At 48.9% G+C, this 18,679-nt stretch overlaps 1 protein-coding gene across 1 annotated transcript in view; it reads left to right on the forward strand.

Annotated features, from left to right (window-relative positions):
- The window catches only part of Catsperd (cation channel sperm associated auxiliary subunit delta), a 48,249-nt gene that overhangs the window by 14,753 nt on the left and 14,817 nt on the right, over window positions 1-18,679 (forward strand). Inside the window, exons 7-14 of the mRNA XM_005371138.2 lie at window positions 7,212-7,295; window positions 11,664-11,814; window positions 12,884-12,982; window positions 13,602-13,684; window positions 14,529-14,705; window positions 15,538-15,651; window positions 16,236-16,325; window positions 17,094-17,152. Of these exons, the coding sequence (XP_005371195.2) occupies window positions 7,212-7,295; window positions 11,664-11,814; window positions 12,884-12,982; window positions 13,602-13,684; window positions 14,529-14,705; window positions 15,538-15,651; window positions 16,236-16,325; window positions 17,094-17,152 (857 nt within the window). The remainder of the gene's footprint in view (window positions 1-7,211; window positions 7,296-11,663; window positions 11,815-12,883; window positions 12,983-13,601; window positions 13,685-14,528; window positions 14,706-15,537; window positions 15,652-16,235; window positions 16,326-17,093; window positions 17,153-18,679) is intronic.

An 18,679-nucleotide genomic window follows, 5' to 3' on the forward strand; every position in this document is an offset into this window, starting at 1 on the left:
AGAGCTAGTTCCAGGACAGGCTCCAAAGCCACATGGAAACCCTGTCTCGAAAAACCAAAAACAAAACCAGAAACAAAAGCTGTGTCCATCAGGACCCCAAGAGGTACCTGTCTTAGAGTCTATGGTTGCTATAACAACACACCTGGGAGTGGACGATAGATGAGAAACAGAGCCCACAAAAGGCTAAGAAACACAGAACAGAAACTCATATCTCATGATTCTGGAGGCTGGAAAGTCTCAGTTCAAGGTACCTGCTGGCTCTACTGCCAAGATGGCTGTCCTCGGATGCCTGGTAATGCCAGGACGGCTGCCCTCTGACTCCGGCCGGACGGCTGCCCTCTGACTCCGGCCGGACGGCTGCCCTCTGACTCCGGCCGGACGGCTGCCCTCTGTTGAGAAGTGAAGTACAGGACAGGAGAGCGAAAGCATGTGAAGGCCTTGAACCTTTCTGTGAGAGATTGCTGTGATTTGAGTTGTGACGTGTTCCCGAAGGTCTTGTTTGTTTGTTTTTACTTTTTGGGGACCTGCCACCAAGCTCTCAAATAAATACATAGAGACATATTCTTATTTATGAATGCCCAATCTTAGCTTGGTTGTTTCTAGCCCGCTTTTCTAACTCAACCTATCCCCTTTCTCTTTAACTCCATTTTGCCTCTGGGCTTTTACCTTTCATTATTTTAAGTGTCTTTCTTTCTTACTTACTCTGTGTCTGTGTCTGTGTCTGTGTAGCTATGTGTGGCTGTGTGGCTGTGTGTGGTTGTGTGTGACTGTGTGGCTGTGTGTGACTGTGTGGTTGTGTATGGTTGTATGTGTCTGTGTGGCTATATGTGTCTGTGTGTGGTTGTGTGTGTCTGTGTGTGGTTGTGTGTGGTTGTGTGTGGCTGTATGTGGTTGTGTGTGACTGTGTGGTTGTGTGTGGCTGTGTGGTTGTGTGTGTCTGTGTGTGGCTGTGTGTGGTTGTGTGTGTCTGTGTGTGTCTGTGTGTGGCTGTGTGTAGCTGTGTGTGTCTGTGTGTGTCTGTGTGTGGCTGTGTGTGGTTGTGTGTGGCTGTGTGGCTGTGTGGTTGTGTGGCTGTGAAGCTTTCCCCTGGTGTTTTCCTCCCAGATGTTGATTGGAGATGGGCAGGGGTTGGCACATGGTCGGGATAGGGAGTGGTCAGTAAAGTCCCATAGGAGGGAATAGAGGTGATAGAGTAAGGGGCCGACAGGTTATCAGGGAGGAGTGAGGGTTTAAGTGAGAGACAGGGTTTAGAACCGGCTGCCCATACATGAGTCCTGTAATTGAACGACAGTAGAGGAATGGTGTGTAGCAACAGAGAGGTTTGGGTGTTCCAGACTTGGGGGTCTACCTGGTAGATTGGTAGAGGAACCAGTAGGGTGGGTGTCTAGGAGGAGGAGAGGAACAGCTGGCAAGTTTGGAGTCGGGCAAATCGGGGGAGCAAAAAAGAGAAGCTTCTACTTTGGCTAAAAGATCCCTTCCCAGTAAGGGCGCAGGACAGGTTGGCACCATGGAAAAGGGGCGAGTGAGAGGAGCACCCCTGAAAATGCTAATTGAGAGGTGGGTAAGGCAGGGAGACGAGAAGAGGAGATGGGTCCCCAAAATTCTCTCAGGACCAAGTATGTGGTACCAGTGTCCAAGAGGAAGGAGATAGATCGCCCTGATACCGTGATTTCTACCTGGGGCTCCCTGTCAAAGCTGACAGTGGTCGGGTCAAGAGAGCCCAGGTCTGTCCAGTCGTCCATGGCCAGGCCCAGAAGGCCGGCTAGAAGGTGGTCTATGTCTGGTGTCCCTGTGCCACGAGGTACACGGGAGCGATCAGCTGACTAGTGTTCCTGAGGGGCCCCATGGGGATTAGAGCAAGCCCAGGCCCACTGACTTTCCTGACCACATTTGAAGCAGGGGCCCAATGGTCCTTGAGCCCCAGAGGCTGTTGCTGAGGCCGGTTGGATAGCCTTGACCAGCATTTGATATTTTTGCTTAGACTTTCTCATTTCTCCCAAGGTACACACCTTAAAGGCCAGCGCTAGGACTTCTGCCTGGAGGGTTAGGAGCCCTCTCTTCTCTGCAAACACTCTGGGGGAAACTCTGAGAAAAGGAACAGCTGACAAGGAGCTGCCCTCCGGGTTTTCAGGGTCTAGATTAGTGTAGTATAAGGGGGCCCCTGTGGAGCATTCTAGGAACTGAGACGGATTTTCCTGTCTGTCTCAACTATTTCCTGAAGTTTTTCACAGTTTACTAACTTAAAGGCAGCCTTACAGAGACCCACCAAGAGGCAGGCTGTAACCTGATCTCTAGCTAGAGTGCCCCTGGGGTATTATTATCCCCTTGGGGGTCGCAGTTGGGGACAGCCTCTGCCCCACCTGGATGGGGGTCGCGGTTGGGGACAGCCTCTGCCCGACTGGATTTGGGTTGCGGTTGGGGACCGCCTCTGCCCCACCTGTGTTGAATTCATTTGATGGACTTCAAATGCCCCCAAACTCCCTGCATTACAGTAGATTGTTAGCTAAAATCGGGTCCTTCCGTCAAAGAGACAAGGATGTAACAGACGTATTTGGGAATCCTGACCCAAGGGTGGCACTCTACTAGGTTAATCAAACAGAGACCCTACTTTTCATTGGGTGTTTGTTTGTTTGTTTGAGATAGGGCTTCTCTGTGTAACAGTCCTAACTGAACAGGAAATCATAGAGATCCGCCTGCTTCTGCCTCTGGGGTTGCTGGGGCTAAAGGTGCGTGCCACCACTGCCCAGCTTTAATTGTTTTTTAACACAGGGTCTCGTGTAGCCTAAAATGGCCTCAGAGGCACCGAAACGCCTGGCGTCCACCAAGGAAGGAAAGCATAGCAGTCCTCTGGGGTTTGTTTGTCCATCAGTGAGCCCAAATTGCAACGCTCCCCTTCTCTCCCTGTGTATCTGTTGGTCTAGCCTGTGGTTACTAGCCTATCTGTAGTCTGCCTGTTGTATCTATGCCTGCTTGAATGACTGTCCCCACGTCATTCAAAATCTTAAATCCTTGCCAGGCGGTGGTGGCACATGCCTTTAATTCCAGCACTCGGGAGGCAGAGGCAGGCGGATCTCTGTGAGTTCGAGGCCCCCCTGGTCTACAAGAGCTAGTGTCAGGACAGGCTCCAAAGCTACAGAGAAACCCTGTCTCAAAAAACTTAAAAAAAAAATCTTAAATCCTTAAAAAAGATTTTGCTCGGTATTTATTGAACAGTACAGAAAGCAACCTGGGGAAGGGGAGAGGTTTGCTCAGGTTCTGGGCTTGTTTTAAAGACAGGCTCTCATGTGTAGCCCAGACTAGCCTCAAACTCACAGAGTTCTGCCTGCTTTTATCTCCTAAATGCTGGGACTGAAAGTGATCAGCAGACGCTGATAATACTGTATCACCTCAGATGAAGATGCTTGCCAGTGGGCAAAGGATTCTTTACAGAGATCTCTGACAGGCTTTACAGGCAAGCGTCATTTCCTGACCCCAGGGGCTCTTCCACACATGAGCATTCCCAAGCACTATGCAAAGGCCACTCTGATTTCTGTGGCTATCTGTTGTCAGGGTTTGCTTCTGACCTGATGACATTACCCTATGTCAGGGACATGGGAGAGTACACGATTTAAGATTGTAGCTATGAGCCGGGCGGTGGTGGCACATGCCTTTAATCCCAGCACTCGGGAGGCAGAGGCAGGCGGATCTCTGTGAGTTCGAGACCAGCCTGGTCTACAAGAGCTAGTTCCAGGACAGGCACCAAAACCACAGAGAAACCCTGTCTCGAAAAACCAAAAAAAAAAAAAAAAAAAAAAAAGATTGTAGCTATGGCTGGGCATGGTGGAGCACGCTTTTAGTGTGGACATGCCAGAAAAAAAAAAAAAAAGAAAAGAAAAAGGAATGCAGCTACCCACCTACCACACATGGGAGCCCTGAGCACAGCAAGGCTGGCTTTACATGGTTCTCTTAAAGGCAGGTTGAACAGACAGGCCGAGCACACGGGAGGACAGCAGTCTTAATTCTTGAATTTTTGAGACAAGTTTACTCCATGTAACCCTGGCTGTCCTAGAACTCCCTCTGTAGCCCAATTTGGCCTCAAACTCAAAAATGTGCCTGCCTCCTGAGTGCTGGGATTAAAGGGATGTGCCACTAAGCACTCTTAAGTTTTTTTTTTTTTTTTTGGTTTTTTTTTTAAGACAAAGATCTGCCTGCCTCTGCCTCCCGAGTGCTGGGATTAAAGGCGTGTGCCACCACCGCCCGGCTAGCACCCTTAAGTTTTAAGGAACTTCAATGTGTGTTATGAGCTTGGCTGTGAGGTCCAGCAAAAGTTCAGTTTTGGGGAGGGGGTCCAGAGATAATTTCATAATATTGTATCACCTCAGACTACGAAATCTTGATCCTCCACCTCCTAAGTGTTGAGGCGATATGCCAGCCCCTCCCCCACCAACTTGTTTTATGGGATGCTGGGCATGGAACCCATAGTTTTGAGCTTGTACGGCTACTGAGCCCCAGCTTCAAGCATTGGATACCTTCTGTCCAGTCAAAACCTGTGCCTGGAAAGATGGCTCCCTGGCTCAGCACTCTGGCTGTTGCTGCAGAGAACCTGACTTTAGTTCCTGGTGCCTTTATCAGGCAGCTCCCAAACAGACACAACTCCAGCCCCAAAGGACCGGAACCCCTCTTCTGGTCTCCAGGGGCATCTTCACCCACTCACACATAGATACACACACATAATTAAAAACGAAAAAGTAAATCTTTTAAAAATATCTGCATCAGGCTGGAGAGATGTCTCAGAGGTTAAGAGCACTGGTTGTTATTCCAGAGATCCTGAGTTCAATTCTCAGCACGCACATGGTGGCTCACAACTGTCTGTTAGGAGATCTGGTGCCCTCTTCTGGCCTGGAGGGGTACATGCCGAGAGCACTCAAACACATAAAACATATAAGTAAATCTAAAACATGTATCTTAGAAAACGTGGGGCTGACAGATTCAACGCAATGCCCATCATAATCCCAGCAAAATCCTTTAAAGACCTCAAAAGAACGGTACTCAACTTCATTTGGAAAAGCAAAAAACCCAGGATAGCCAAAACAATCCTGTACAATAAAAGAACTTCTGGAGGCATCACAATCCCTGACTTTAAACTCTACTACAGAGCTGCAGTACTGAAAACAGCCTGGTATTGGCATAAGAACAGACAGGAGGACCAATGGAACCAAGTAGAAGACCCAGATATCAATCCACACATCTTTGAACACCTGATCTTTGATAAAGAAGCAAAAAGTATCAAATGGGGAAAAAAAAGCATATTTAAGAAGTGGTGCTGGCATAACTAGATATCAACATGTAGAAAATTGAAAATAGACCCATATCTATCACCATGCACAAAACTCAAGTCCAAATGGATCAAAAACCTCAACATAAAGCCAGCCACACTGAGCCTTATAGAAGAGAAAGTGGGAAGTACACTTGAATGCATTGGCACAGGGAACTACTTCCTAAATAGAACCCCACCAGCACAGACACTGAGAGAAACAATTAATAAATGGGACGTCCTGAAACTGAAAAGCTTCTGTAAAGCAAAGGACACAGTCAACAAGACCAAAGGACAGCTTACAGAATGGGAAAAGACCTTCACTAACCCCACATTAGATGGAGGTCTGATCTCCAAAATATACAAAGAACTCAAGAAATTGGACACCAATAGATCACATAATCCAATAAAACAAATGGAGTACAGACCTAAACAGAGAACTCTCAACAGAAGAATCTAAAATGGCTGAAAGATACTTGAGGAAATGTTCAACATCCTTAGTCATCAGAGAAATGCAAATCTTACACCTGTAAGAATGGCCAAGATCAAAAACACTGATGACAACTTATGCTGGAGAGGTTGTGGGGAAAAGGGAACACTTCTGCATTGTTGGTGGGAGTGCAAGCTGGTTACAGCCCCTTTGGATGTCAGTGTGGCGATTTCTCGGAAAATTTGGAAACAGCCTTCCTCAAGACCCAATTATACCACTTCTGGGTATATATCCAAAGGATGCTCAATCGTGCCACAAGGACATGTGTTCACCTATGTTCATAGCAGCTTTGTTTGTCATTGCCAGAACCTGGAAACAACCTAAATGCCCCTTGACCAAAGAATGGATAAGGAAAATGTGCTATATTTACACAATAGAGTACTACACAGCAGAAAAAAAAAAAAACCGACAGTTTGAATTTGGCAGGAAAATGGATGGAACTAGAAAACATTATTTTGAGTGAGGTAACCCAGACACAGAGAGACAATTATCACATGTACTCACTCATAGGTGGTTAAACATAAAGCAAAGAAAACCAGCCTACAAACTACAATCCCGGAGAACCTAGACAACAATGAGGACACTAAAAGAGACTTACATAGATCTAATCTACATGGGAAGTAGAAAGTATAAAAAGACAAGATCTCCTGAGTAAAATGGGAGCATGGGGACCTTGGGGGATGATTGAAGGCAGGGAGGGGAGAGACAGGGAGGGGAGCAGAGAAAAATGTAGAGCTCAATAAATATCAATTTTTAACTCAGGATCGCAAGGGGTGCACCCACACACTGAGACAATGGGGATGTTCTATTGGGAACTCACGAAGGTCAGCTAGCTGGCCTGGCTCTGAAAAAGCCTGGGATAAAACCGGACTCTCTGAACATAGCAGACAATGAGGACTACTAAGAACTCAAGAACAATGGCAAAGGGTTTCTGAGCCTACTGCATGTACTGGCTTTGTAGGAGCCTAGGCAGTTTGGATGCTCAACTTACTAGACCTGGATGGAGGTGGGGGTTCCTTGCACTTCCCACAGGGTAGGGAACCCTGATTGCTCTTCTGGCTGAGGAGGGAGGGGGACTTGATTGGAGGAGGGGGAGGGAAATGGGAGGCGGTGGGGAAGAGACAGAAATCTTTAATAATTAAATAAATAAAAAACAAAAAAATAAAAAAAATAAAAAATGTGGGGCTGAAGAATCAGGGAGATATGAACAACAGAACTGGGTATGTAGTGTGACTAGTGTCACACCCTGTCCTCATAGAAGACAGCTGTTGTCCTTGACCCTCTGCTGTGGCTGCTCTGTCCCAGAGGCAGATTTGCCGTCCTGAGCTAGGCAAATGATGTAGATTATATCAGGACTAAATGTCTCAAATGATGAATGTGTTACTATCACCAAATCTCATTCACACACACCGTTTGTTTGTTCCACAGAAAAGGTTTACGGGAACGTTAGGAGGCATATTCTACCTCAATTCCCTGTCTCAGGTGGGGATACTCGTGGTTAAAGACAAAAAGGTGAGTACAGCGTAGTATATGGATGGAGCTCTCAGAGACTTGGGAGCAGAGCTGGGGGTGGGGGGGATATGGCAGTCACAGCTCTTTGGGATTTTTAAGTTTGTTTATTACTTTCTTGGTTTGAGATAGGACCTCACATAGCCAAGATTGTCTTGAATTTCTCACCCTCCTGTGTCTGTGTCCCAAATGTTTGGAGGACATGGCCTGCTACGCAGGTAGTCTGAGATACCCCGATCCTTCCATTCGTCTGCCCATTCGGGAACCACTTGTGCATCTCGTCATCTGCCAGCTAACCAGCTAACCATCCATCCACATACCCACCTACCTACCAATCCATCCGTCAACCATCCATCTACCCACCCACCCATTAACCAACCCACTTATCCACCCATTTACCCATCTATCCTCCTACCCAATCAAAATTCCATATACCCACCCACCCATCCATCTACCCACACATCATCTCTCCATCCGCCCATTCATTCACCCACCAATCATAGTTAGGGTTTCTATTGCTGTAAAGAGACGCCATGACCATGGCAACTTTTATAAAGGGAAACATTTAATTAGGGATGGTTCACAATTTCAGAGGTTTATTCCATTGTGGTCATGGTGGGAGGCATGGAAGCATGCAGACAGACGTGGTGCTACAGAAGGACCTGAGAGTTCTACAACTTAATCTGCAGTCAGCTGAAGTTAATTGTGAACAACCAAGCAGGCCTGAGCTTCTGAGACCTCAAAGCCCACCCCCTAGTGACACAGTTCCTTCAACAAAGCCACGCCCATTCCAACAAGGCAATACCTTCTAACAGTGCTACTCCCTATGGACCTATGTGGACCATTTTTTTAAAAAAAATGATTTATTTTTACTTTATTTCATGTGCATTGGTATTTTGCCTGCATGTTATGTCTGTGTGGGAGTCAGATTCCCCTGGAGGTGGAGCTGCGAGCTACCGTATGGGTGCTGGGAATTGAGCGCAGGACTTCTGAAAGAATAGCCAGCACTCTTAGCTACTAAGCCAACTCTCCAGCCCCTATCTATATAGGGGACATTTTTATTCAAACCACCACACCACCCACCTACACACTCATCTATGAATCCATCTATCCATTCGTTCACATACCCATCCATCCATCCACCCATCCACCCACCCACCCAAGCACCCATCCATCCACCCACCAATCCACCCACCCACCCATCCACCCTCATTGGGGATCCTTTGCAGGTCTTCATAGCTAATCCATACCCCTGGCCAAAGCAGAATATTAAAGGTGATTTTCTGCCCCCTAACTCTCTACCTAGTACTTTTTTAAATTGATCTTTATTGAGCTCTACATTTTTCTCTGCTCCCATCCCTGCCTCTCCCTTCTTCAACCCTTCCCCAAGATCCCCATGCTCCCAATTTACCCAGGAGATCTTGTCTTTTTATACTTTCTACTTTCCAAGTAGATTAGATCTATGTGAGTCTCTCTTAGTGTCCTCATTGTTGTCTAAGTTCTCTGGAATTGTAGTTTGTAGGCTGGCTTTCTTTGCTTTATGTTACTCCCTTGTACCTGTTCTGGTGGAGATCGTTGGCTCTGGATCTGGGCACTGTGTCAGTCCTGATCTGCCCATGTTCGGACTGAGTTTGCTCCTGGCTTCTGCTCCTGGAACTTCTTGTACTTTTCTTTTCCTCACCCCATGATCAGCCCTTGGCCTGTGGACTGGGAAAACTGCAGGTAGTCTATGTTCAGGACTCCCTCCACACGGGTGCTCACTGCTGTCGGCACCCTTGACCCATTACTGGGGCAGCTCCATGAGAAAAGCTGAATTGGGGCAGGAGCGTTTTGGACTTGCAGGTCAGCTCTCTGTAATCAGCTCGGCATGGTGCTGCATGTCTGCAGGCCTTGAAGAGGTAGTCGGCTCCTGCATGTAAGGCCTAGAACAGCAGGCTGCCCATACCAGAACAGGGATGCTCAGTCAGTCTTTCATGCTTTGTGATTTCCAACATCCTGAGCCCCAGGCTTCTGCATCCCAGATACTGGGCACAGTCAGTCAAGTGCTTAGTGCGTAAGCATGAGGACAGAGTTCATCTGCCAGAACTCACATACAGTACCAATCGGGATGGCTTGCCCTGGAATGCCAAAACATGGGACGTGGAGGCAGGAGGATCCCCGGGGCCTGTGGGCATCAGCCTGGTCCATGCCAGTAAGAGACTCTGCCTCAGAAAAGAACAAGGCAGGGAACAAGACATGATGGCTCACACATCCGTGAGCACAAGGCCAGCCTGATCTGTGTGGTAAGAGCCTGTTCCTGGCACCCACGTCCCGTGCACAGCCCACAGGATCTGTCTTCTGCCTAGACTGCACATGTGACAGACACTCACATAGAAGTTTACATGTGAATTAAAATAGTTCATGCCTGTGATGTGATTTCAGCAGGCCCACCTCCTCTGCACCCCAGTGGGGCGCCGTGGGTAGCCCCTGGAAGGCTTTGATCCTACTCCCAAACTTCTGCTTCCCAGTCAAGTGTGGATCGAACATTCTTGCTAATGCTTTTCTTTTTTATTGTTTGTTTTTTGTTGTTGTTGTTTTACCACCATGCTCAGCCTTAGCCTTTTCCCCACCACCACCACCACCCCGCTCCCCACAAGACAGGGTTTCTCTGTGTAGCCCTGGCTCTCCTAGAACTCACTCTGTAGACCAGGCTGTCCTCGAACTCACAGAGATCCACCTGCCTCTGCCTCCCAAGTGCTGGAATTAAAGGCGTGCACCACCACCACCCGGTGATTTTTTGCTAGTTTTTAGAAAATGTTTACTGGTGTATTTTATATATATATAAATATTTGCCAGCGTGTTTGTCTGCAGCACATGTCAGCAGTGCCCGGTGCCCAGAGCAGCAGTGCTCTCTAGATTCCCTCTCCTGGGACACCATACACAAATCACAGCTAACCAATGTCCTCCTTGTCAACGTTGTCAGTCTCCCACTCCAGAAAGGGAACCTGTGTAGAGAGAGAATAGCACCCAGACTGCCCTGGAAGGGAGCAGGGTGTTCCCAGGGCAGGCCTACTTCCAGCTTTCTCAGCCTCAGGATTGTGGGTGTACTTCAGGGGTCTTGAGCATCCTCACTGCCCCTCCATTCAAGCTAACCCCAGATGCCATCTCACAGAGCCATCACGGACCCCCTCCCCAGTATCCTGTCCTATCGCTCCCCGAAGGCACAGACTATGCAGGGGGAGGAGCTTGCTTCCTTTCCAGTTTCCTTCTACAGCTGTGGCAAACACTTTGACCAAAAGCCATTTTGGGTGTGTGGTGGTTTGCCCCTCCCAAAGGGAGTGATACTTTTAGGAGGTGTGGCCTTGTTGGAGGAAGTGTGTCACTGTGTAGGTGGGTCTTTGAGGTCTCATATATGCTCAAGTCATGCCCAGTGAGTCAGGTGACTTCCTGTTGCCTATGGGTCAAGACCCCTCAGCTCCTTCTCCAGCATCACATCTGCCTACATGCCACCATGCTTCTTGCTATAACAATGGACTAAACCTCTGAACCATAAGCAAGCAATTAAATGTTTTCCTTTAGAAGAGTTTCTGTGGTCATGGTGTCTCTTCATAGCAATAGAAACCCTAACTGAGACAGGGAGGAAAGGGTTTATCTGGCTACACTCCCGGGTCACACAGTTCATCACCAAGAAAAGGCATGTTTGGAACTCAGGGCAGAAGCATGTTTCAATGAGCTGCTGGCTCGTTCTTGCTCAGCTTTCTTAGATGCCTAAAACCACCTACCTAGGGAATGACACCGCCCATGGTGGCTGGATCTCCCCGCCTCCATTACCCTAATCAGCACACTTTCCCACGTTCAAACCCAGAGGCCAAATACTCCCTCCCCAGGGTGCATGGAGGCTGATCTTCTCAGTGACATCCACTGACCCTCAGGGCCGGAGAGGTGGCTCAGCTGACAGTTAGTGTGGATTCCCAGTCTTGAAGAGGACTTGAATTTAGTTCTCAGCATCCATACTGGGTGACTCACATGCACCCATAACTCCAGTTTCCTCTGGCCTCTGTGGGTACCTGCACTTATATGCACATGCCCCATACACACACACACACACACACACACACACACACACACACACACACGCATACAATATGTATTTAATTCTTAATAATTTTAATCATTAATTTTTTAATTCTTAATAAGAACTACTCTCCATTACTTCCCTCTTAGTTAGACACTGGGGAAGGTCTTTGAGGATCACTGGAGGGTTGAGGCTGGGCAATGTCCTTGACCTCTCGAAGTCCCTGCCTTAATACCACTTGAGGGTGTTGGTTGAACTGAGCAGGATTGTCCCAGTGGATTTGGGCCACAGTGACTTGGTTGTGTCTCTTACCTCAGGGTACATTTTACTACCTGGAGCATCCCCTGAACAACAGTGAAGGGATACCTTTTAAGTACAATGAGTATCTTGACGTCATCATCAAGCCAGGCCAGACGGGTTTTCTGATCCTCTATGGTCAGTTAAGTCTGATGGTGTCCCCCAATGCAGGTGAGCCACACCCCACCTTGACCTCCACCAGCGGGGATGGATTTAGACTGGAGACCCCAGATGTTTGTATGTGCACATGGAGGCCAGAGGTGCTCATCAAGTGCTCAATTATTTCCTTCATTTTCCAAGAATATAATTTTACCCAACCTGGGAATGGTCAGCAAGTCCCAGGGATCCCCTGTTTCTGCCTCCTTACTGCTAGGATTACAAGCTGGGCTAGACTTTTAGAGAGATGCTGTGAAGGTCTGAAGGCAGGCGGGGCTCCACCCTGACCACGCCCCCAGCCCCTCACTGGGGATTCTAGGCGGGGCTCCACCCTGACCACGCCCCCAGCCCCTCAGTGGGTAAGGGGGAGAGAGGGGATTCTAGGTGGGGCTCCACCCCTCACTATGCCCCCAGCCTCTTAAATTAATTTGGTATAGAATCTCACTAAGTTGACTAGGTTAGCTTTGAGGTCATTCTGTAACCCAGGCAGACCTAAAAGTCTGGAACCTCCTGGGTGCTCCTCCTCTCCTAAGTTTTAGTTTCTTTGACATCAGGGATCTATATGCATGCACACACACGCACATATACACACATACACGCTCGCACATGCACCTATACATGTGCACACACACACATGCACTCACATACACATACATACACGCACACACATACATGCACGCACACACAAACACACGCGTGCGCGTGTGCACACACACACCACACCTTGCTGATTGGTCATCAGCCTTGAGGCAGTTTTATTCTTGGTAGATTTGCCCCGTGGCGTCCCCTTCATGAACACAGAGCATTTGCTCTCTGTTGGGTCCAGTTGTCACTTTTCAGAGGTCCATTACCAAAGAGACTCAGATGGGTCGCCTTTCCCAGAGCCCACGTATTTCCTGGGGTTTGAACAATCAGGTGTCTACTGAGTTTCTCTCCTTGGGTTTTTGAATAGCAAACCAAAGGCAAATAATAAAAACTCAGTGAAGGCAAAGGAGACACAATGTGGGGGCCATGCAGGGAGGCACAGAGGCGTGGTGCGTTTGCACAGGACACATGTCATAATTGTCTACCTGTCCCCTCCTAGGCCAGATCATGCAGGCCGTAGAGCTGTGGAAAGGAAAGAGACTTCTCTTCACCGATATCTCCTCCTCCGGTGGCTTCACCATCCACAACGTTGCCTCGAGTATGTGGCCGAATTGTTGCTGGCAGTTTGCTTTTATCAAGCCTCTTGCCTCACTTCAGCCCCCACCCCCCACCCAGGATCCCACTCCTCAGCTTGGCTGTGATTGGCCTGCGACCCCCTGATGCTGGGTGGGGTTGCAGTGAGGGAGGGATAACTGATCTTTGACTTTCACTGTTTGTTGTTTGTTTCTTTTTTTAAAAAAAATATTTATTTATTCGTTACGTATACAATAGTCTATCTGTGTGTATGCCTGCAGGCCCGAAGAGGGCACCAGACCTTATTACAGATGGTTGTGAGCCACCATGCGGTTGCTGGGAATTGAACTCAGGACCTTTGGAAGAGTAGGCAATACTCTTAACTGCTGAGCCATCTCTCCAGCCCCACTGTCTGCTTACTTCTTGCAGCTGTGGGTGTAAAGATGTGCACCCGGATGAGTGTGTGGAGGTCAGAAGACCTATGCAAGTTGAGTCTAGCCTTCTGTTATGTGGGTCCCAGGAATTGAACTTAGGTCTTCAGGCTTGGGAGCGAGTATCTGTACCTGCTGACACCTCACCGGCCCCTTTGCTTTGCTCCTTTCCAGAACCCAACCTCATCTTTGCTTCTGCTTTCTCTTTCCCAGATGTTTTCGAGTTGGCTGTGTTCACACACAGCAATCATCTGTACTACGGAAGTCAGAGTTACCTGAAAACCTCCGTAATCCAAGTATGTCTGGGTCCTCAGCCACAGCTGTGATGTGGGCCTTCCTTCTTAGGCCCCAGTCCCTCGTCGAAGCCCGAGCATCCCACTAGGGAAATGTTTTGTTTTGAGGCCAGGTCTCGTGGAACTAAGGCTGGGTTGGAACTCCACTGATAGCCGAGGATAACAGTGTAGTTCCCATCCCCGAGAGTGCTCCAATGGTAGGCAGGCACCACCATGCCCAGTTTTGGGGAATTCTGCACATGGAATCCAGGGCTGTATGCATGCTAGGTGAACACTTCTACCCACTGTGACCTACCCTACACAGTTACAAACAAATTTTTCAGCACCAGGTCTCAGGTTCAACCCCCCAGAGCCACAAAACAGAACAAAGAAAAGCAGTAAAATATACATATGAAGCCACTGGCTTGTTGCTCTGGAGAAAGAGGATGCTTGCTGTGGCTAAGGTTCCATCCCAAGCAGCGTTATATTCACACATAAGCAGTAACCAGAGCCTGGGCGGGGACGGGAGATCACAACGGCCCCCACCACCAAGCCTGATGACCTGAGTATGAAGCCTGGGACCCACCTGGTGGACGGAGAGAGCTGCTTCCTGACCAGTTGTCCTCTGCCCTGCACTGTGTGAGCTTGCATACAATAAGTAAATACAATAACATTTTGTTTTTTAAAGTAGTAGGCTGGGCATGTTATGCTGAGTCTACTCTTCATCCCCAGTTCTCGGGAGGGTTGAGACAGGAGGATTGCTGTGTTTGTGAGGCCTTCTGGGGCTACTAAGACCCCGGGGAAAGAAACAAAACAAAAGAAAAGCAGGAAGGCGAGGGTTGGGCCTCAGACCTGGCTTTGCCCGCAGCTGCCAAATCCGCCTTCCTGGAATTCACTAATGGGCATCTCCTTCACGGACACTGGCATGCTGGAGTTCCTCACGCCAGTGCAGGACCCAAAGGGCGCAGCCTTTGACTTCGAGAAGTGCACCGTGAACGTGCAGGCCGTTCTCATGAACCCCAAGTTGGATATTGAGCCGTGTAATGTAGGTGACTCCGTGATCTAAGTCAATTCCCAGTGACCTTTGTGGTTATTTCTTTCCGGGGTGGGTAGCTGGTGGCACTGTGGATGCCACCTAGGACCTCATACAATGGAGGAGAGTCATGGTCCAGTAAGCCACTCCCTGAACCCATCTCTGCCGTTAGAGTAGGGGAAATGGAGAGAGAAAACTTGAGCGAGAGATGGTGGTAGAGGTCCGTCATTCTAGTTCCTTGGGAGGTTGCAGTAAAAGGATTTCAAGTTCCACTCAGCCTGTGCAACTCAGCAAGACCTTGTGTTAAAAGAAAAAGTGAATGTGAGGCTGGGGCGTGGTCAGGGTGGAACCCCACCTAGAATTCCCCAGGGGACTGAGGGTGTGGTCAGGGTGGAACCCCGCCTAGAATTCCCCCAGTGAAGGGCTGGGGCGTGGTCAGACTGGAGCCCCGCCTAGAATTTCCCAGGGGGTGGAGGGTGTGGTCAGAATGGAGCCCCGCCCAGAATCCCCCAGTTAGGGCCTGGGGGCCTGGTCAGTTTGGAGCAGCTGCTTAGCAAATATCAGAGTACAGGTTTAGTTCCCCCATATTGCAAGATACATGAAAAAAAAAAGGAGGAGGAGGAAGAAGAGACGAAGACGACAACATTCTGGAAGGACTTGGTTCCTGTAAAAGTGTGGTGGAGATGCTTGTCTACATCAGGTTCTCTGGGGACACAAGGTCCAGCCATGGCTCTCAGCATGAGGATAAGATTCTGTGCCTAATATGCCAGATAGCCCACTTGTCCTTTGCTTCTGGAGACGGGGCTGGGAACAGTATTTCCTTATGTCCCATCCTCTTCCCCAGGTGGAGGTTCTGGAAAGCACCATAGTAAATAAAATGTTCACAATAGACATGAACACCAAGCTGGATCTGTCTGCCCTCATGATACCCCGGCGGGGAAAGACCCCCATACCACTGGTGAGTATAGGCCAGCCTGCACACTCCAGCCTGGACCACAGGCTCCATACTCCACAGTGCTGCCAGGCCACAACCCCAGAAGTCCTTGTTTATTGAAACTTCCTCTCTTCTCTCTGCCCCCTCCACATTCCTATTTCTCTTCCTTCTTTTCTCCCTCTTCCTTCCTTACCTCCCTTGTCCATCTCATCCCCCATCTCCACCTTCTCCTCCACTTCCTCCATCTCCTCTTCCATCTCCTCCATCTCCTCCTCTGTCTTCTCCATCTCCTCCTCTGTCTTCTCCATGTCCTCCTTCTCCAGCATCTCCTTCTCCATCTTCTCCTCCATCTCTCTCTTTGTCTCTTCCTTCTGCCACTGCGGGTTCTTCCAACAACCCCCACTCTCCCTGTTGTTCGTGACATCCTGCTGTGTCTTGCAGCTCAGTGGTCTCAGTTTCTGAGGCTGCAGCTGAGAGGCAGATTTTCCCGGTGAGTGTGCTACAACCCAGAAGCTTGTGTGCATACGCAGTTTGTCTGGTCTGAGGGTGGATAGGGTTCCCCTGGGTATCTGTCACAAAGGGACAGCTGTCTGTGTGTTATGTCTTAGGTGATGGTCAGCAACCCTCACTCCCTGGGCTTCGAAGCACACACCAGAGAATTTGGCAACACGTTCGACGGCAACATTAAGCACAAATTGGTGTGTGTCTGTGGCCATGTCGGGGAGGGGGGCCTTGACCAAATCCCAATAACACTCCGGGCACTGCTTTTTTGTTTGTTTGTTTTGTTTATTGTTAGCGAGACACGGTGTCCCTCTGTAGGCCAGGGAAGCCATAGAATATGTTATCCCGCGATGGCTTCCTAAGGGCTGGACACGGGGAGTGTACCACTAACACCTGACCCTCCATGCTAGCATTTCCTTTGTGCCCTGACTCCTCTGCCCTGACAGGCAGCCAACACACACACACACACACACACACACACACACACACACCCTGTCACACAGGAGAGACTGGGGTGCACCAGGTACAGGGAGGGTGAGAGCTGAGTTATCTGGGTTCTGGTCAGGGACCAGGTAGGGGGCTAGTTGTCCCCCCTTTACCTGTCTGCCTCAGAGTCATGGCAGGACTTGCCTGTGGTCCCTAGGATCAGCCTACACAATGTCACCTGAGCAGGCAGGACACAGCCACACCCACACTTCAGGCAATCCTCGTGACGTGAGATGTCAGTGAGAGGCAGACAAAGTTGCAACTCATAGGGGAGACCAAGGATTGGGCCATGAGGGTGTGGAGAAGGTTTCCCTGTGACATAGAAATAAGACATAGTGGGGCTGGACAGCTGATGGGCCCACCAGTCACCCTTCTCTTACTAGCCCCGTCCCATTTGGGGGTGACATCTGTGCGGACCCCTGCTGCAAATGGCTGTCTCTCTGTGTGTCTGTCTGTTGCTGTCTCTGCCGCTGCTGCAGGAAATTGAACTCCGACAGCAGCACCACTGGGAAAACGCGGACATTAACTTCACCTCCAGGTACTGACGGTCTCAGGACTTGAGGGTTGTCCCTGCTCCTACCTACAGGGTTTCCTGGAGCCACGGTGGGAGAAGTAGGGCTGAGTTCCAACGCACTGGAACACTGTGATCACATTAGCCTAAGTTCTCCCTGGGGACAGGGCCTAGAGCTGGGGAGCAGTCGCCCAGGAAGCCAGCAACTCTGGGTCCCAGGCCCAGCACCTCAGGTCCTGAGTGCCACGGCATGTGGCCGTGGTCTCAGCCCTGGAGAAGTGGGAGCAGGAAGGTCATGAGTTTGAGGTTAGCCTGCGCAGATGAGTATGTGTGTGTCTCTGTGTCTGTGTGTAGCGGCATGGTATCATAGTCTGCTCTCGGATACTGTGGGAGACACCATGACCAAAAGGAACTTGGAGAGGAAAGGGTTTATTTGGCTTACACAGGCTCACCATAGTCTGTCCTCGAGGGAAGCCGAGGAAGAATCTGAAGACAGGGACTGACGCAGAAGCCATACAGGAGTAGCTTCCAAGCTGCTCCTGGGGACTCAGCCTGCTTTGGTTTTGTTTGTTTGAGTTTTTGTTTTTCTGAGATGGTGTCTCTATGTAACAGCCCTGACTATCGTGGAACTCATGCTGTAGACCAGGATGGCTTCGAACTCAACAAAGATCCCCCTGCCTCTGCCATCAGAGCGCTGGGATCAAAGGTGCCCACCACAGTCCAGCCCTCAGCCTGCTTTTTTTTTTCATGTTACCATAGCATTTAATTTGGAGTGGGCCTGTAAGTACAATTGTGGGTTTTTTTAATGCAGTTACTTATAATATTTATTTTTTGTTTTATTTTATTGATAGTTATTGAGCTCTACATTTTTCTCTGCTCCCCTCCCTGTCTCTCCCCTCCCCCTTTCAATCCTCCCCCAAGGTCCCCATGCTCCTAATTTACTCAGGAAATCTTGTCTTTTTATACTTTCTATTTCCCATGTAGATTAGATCTATGTAAGTCTCTCTTAGTGTCCTCATTGTTGTCTAGGTTCTCTGGGATTGTAGTTTGTAGGCTGGCTTTCTTTGCTTTATGTTTTAAAACCACCTATGAATGAGTACATGTGAAAATTGTCTTTCTGTGTCTGGGTTACCTCACTCAAAATAATGTTTTCTAGTTCCATCCATTTTCCTGCAAAATTCAAGCTGTCATTATTTTTCCTGCTGTGTAGTATTCCATGTGTAAATGTATCACACTTTTCTTATCCATTCTTCTATTGAGGGACATTTAGGTTGTTTCCAAGTTCTGGCTATGACAAATAAAGCTGCTATGAACATAGTTGAGCACATGTCCTTGTGGTATGATAGAGCATCCTTTAGATATATACCCAAAAGTGATATTACTGGGTCTTGAGGAAGGTTGTTTCCAAATTTTCTGAGAAATTGTCACACTGACATCCAACGGGGTTGTACCAGCTTGCACTCCTACCATCAATGCATGAGTGTTCCCTTTTCCCACAACCTCTCCAGCATAAGTTGTCATCAGTGTTTTTGATCTTGGCCATTCTTACAGGTG

The sequence above is a fragment of the Microtus ochrogaster genome, unplaced genomic scaffold, assembly GCF_000317375.1.
Source record: "Microtus ochrogaster isolate Prairie Vole_2 unplaced genomic scaffold, MicOch1.0 UNK98, whole genome shotgun sequence".
Lineage (NCBI taxonomy): Eukaryota > Metazoa > Chordata > Mammalia > Rodentia > Cricetidae > Microtus > Microtus ochrogaster.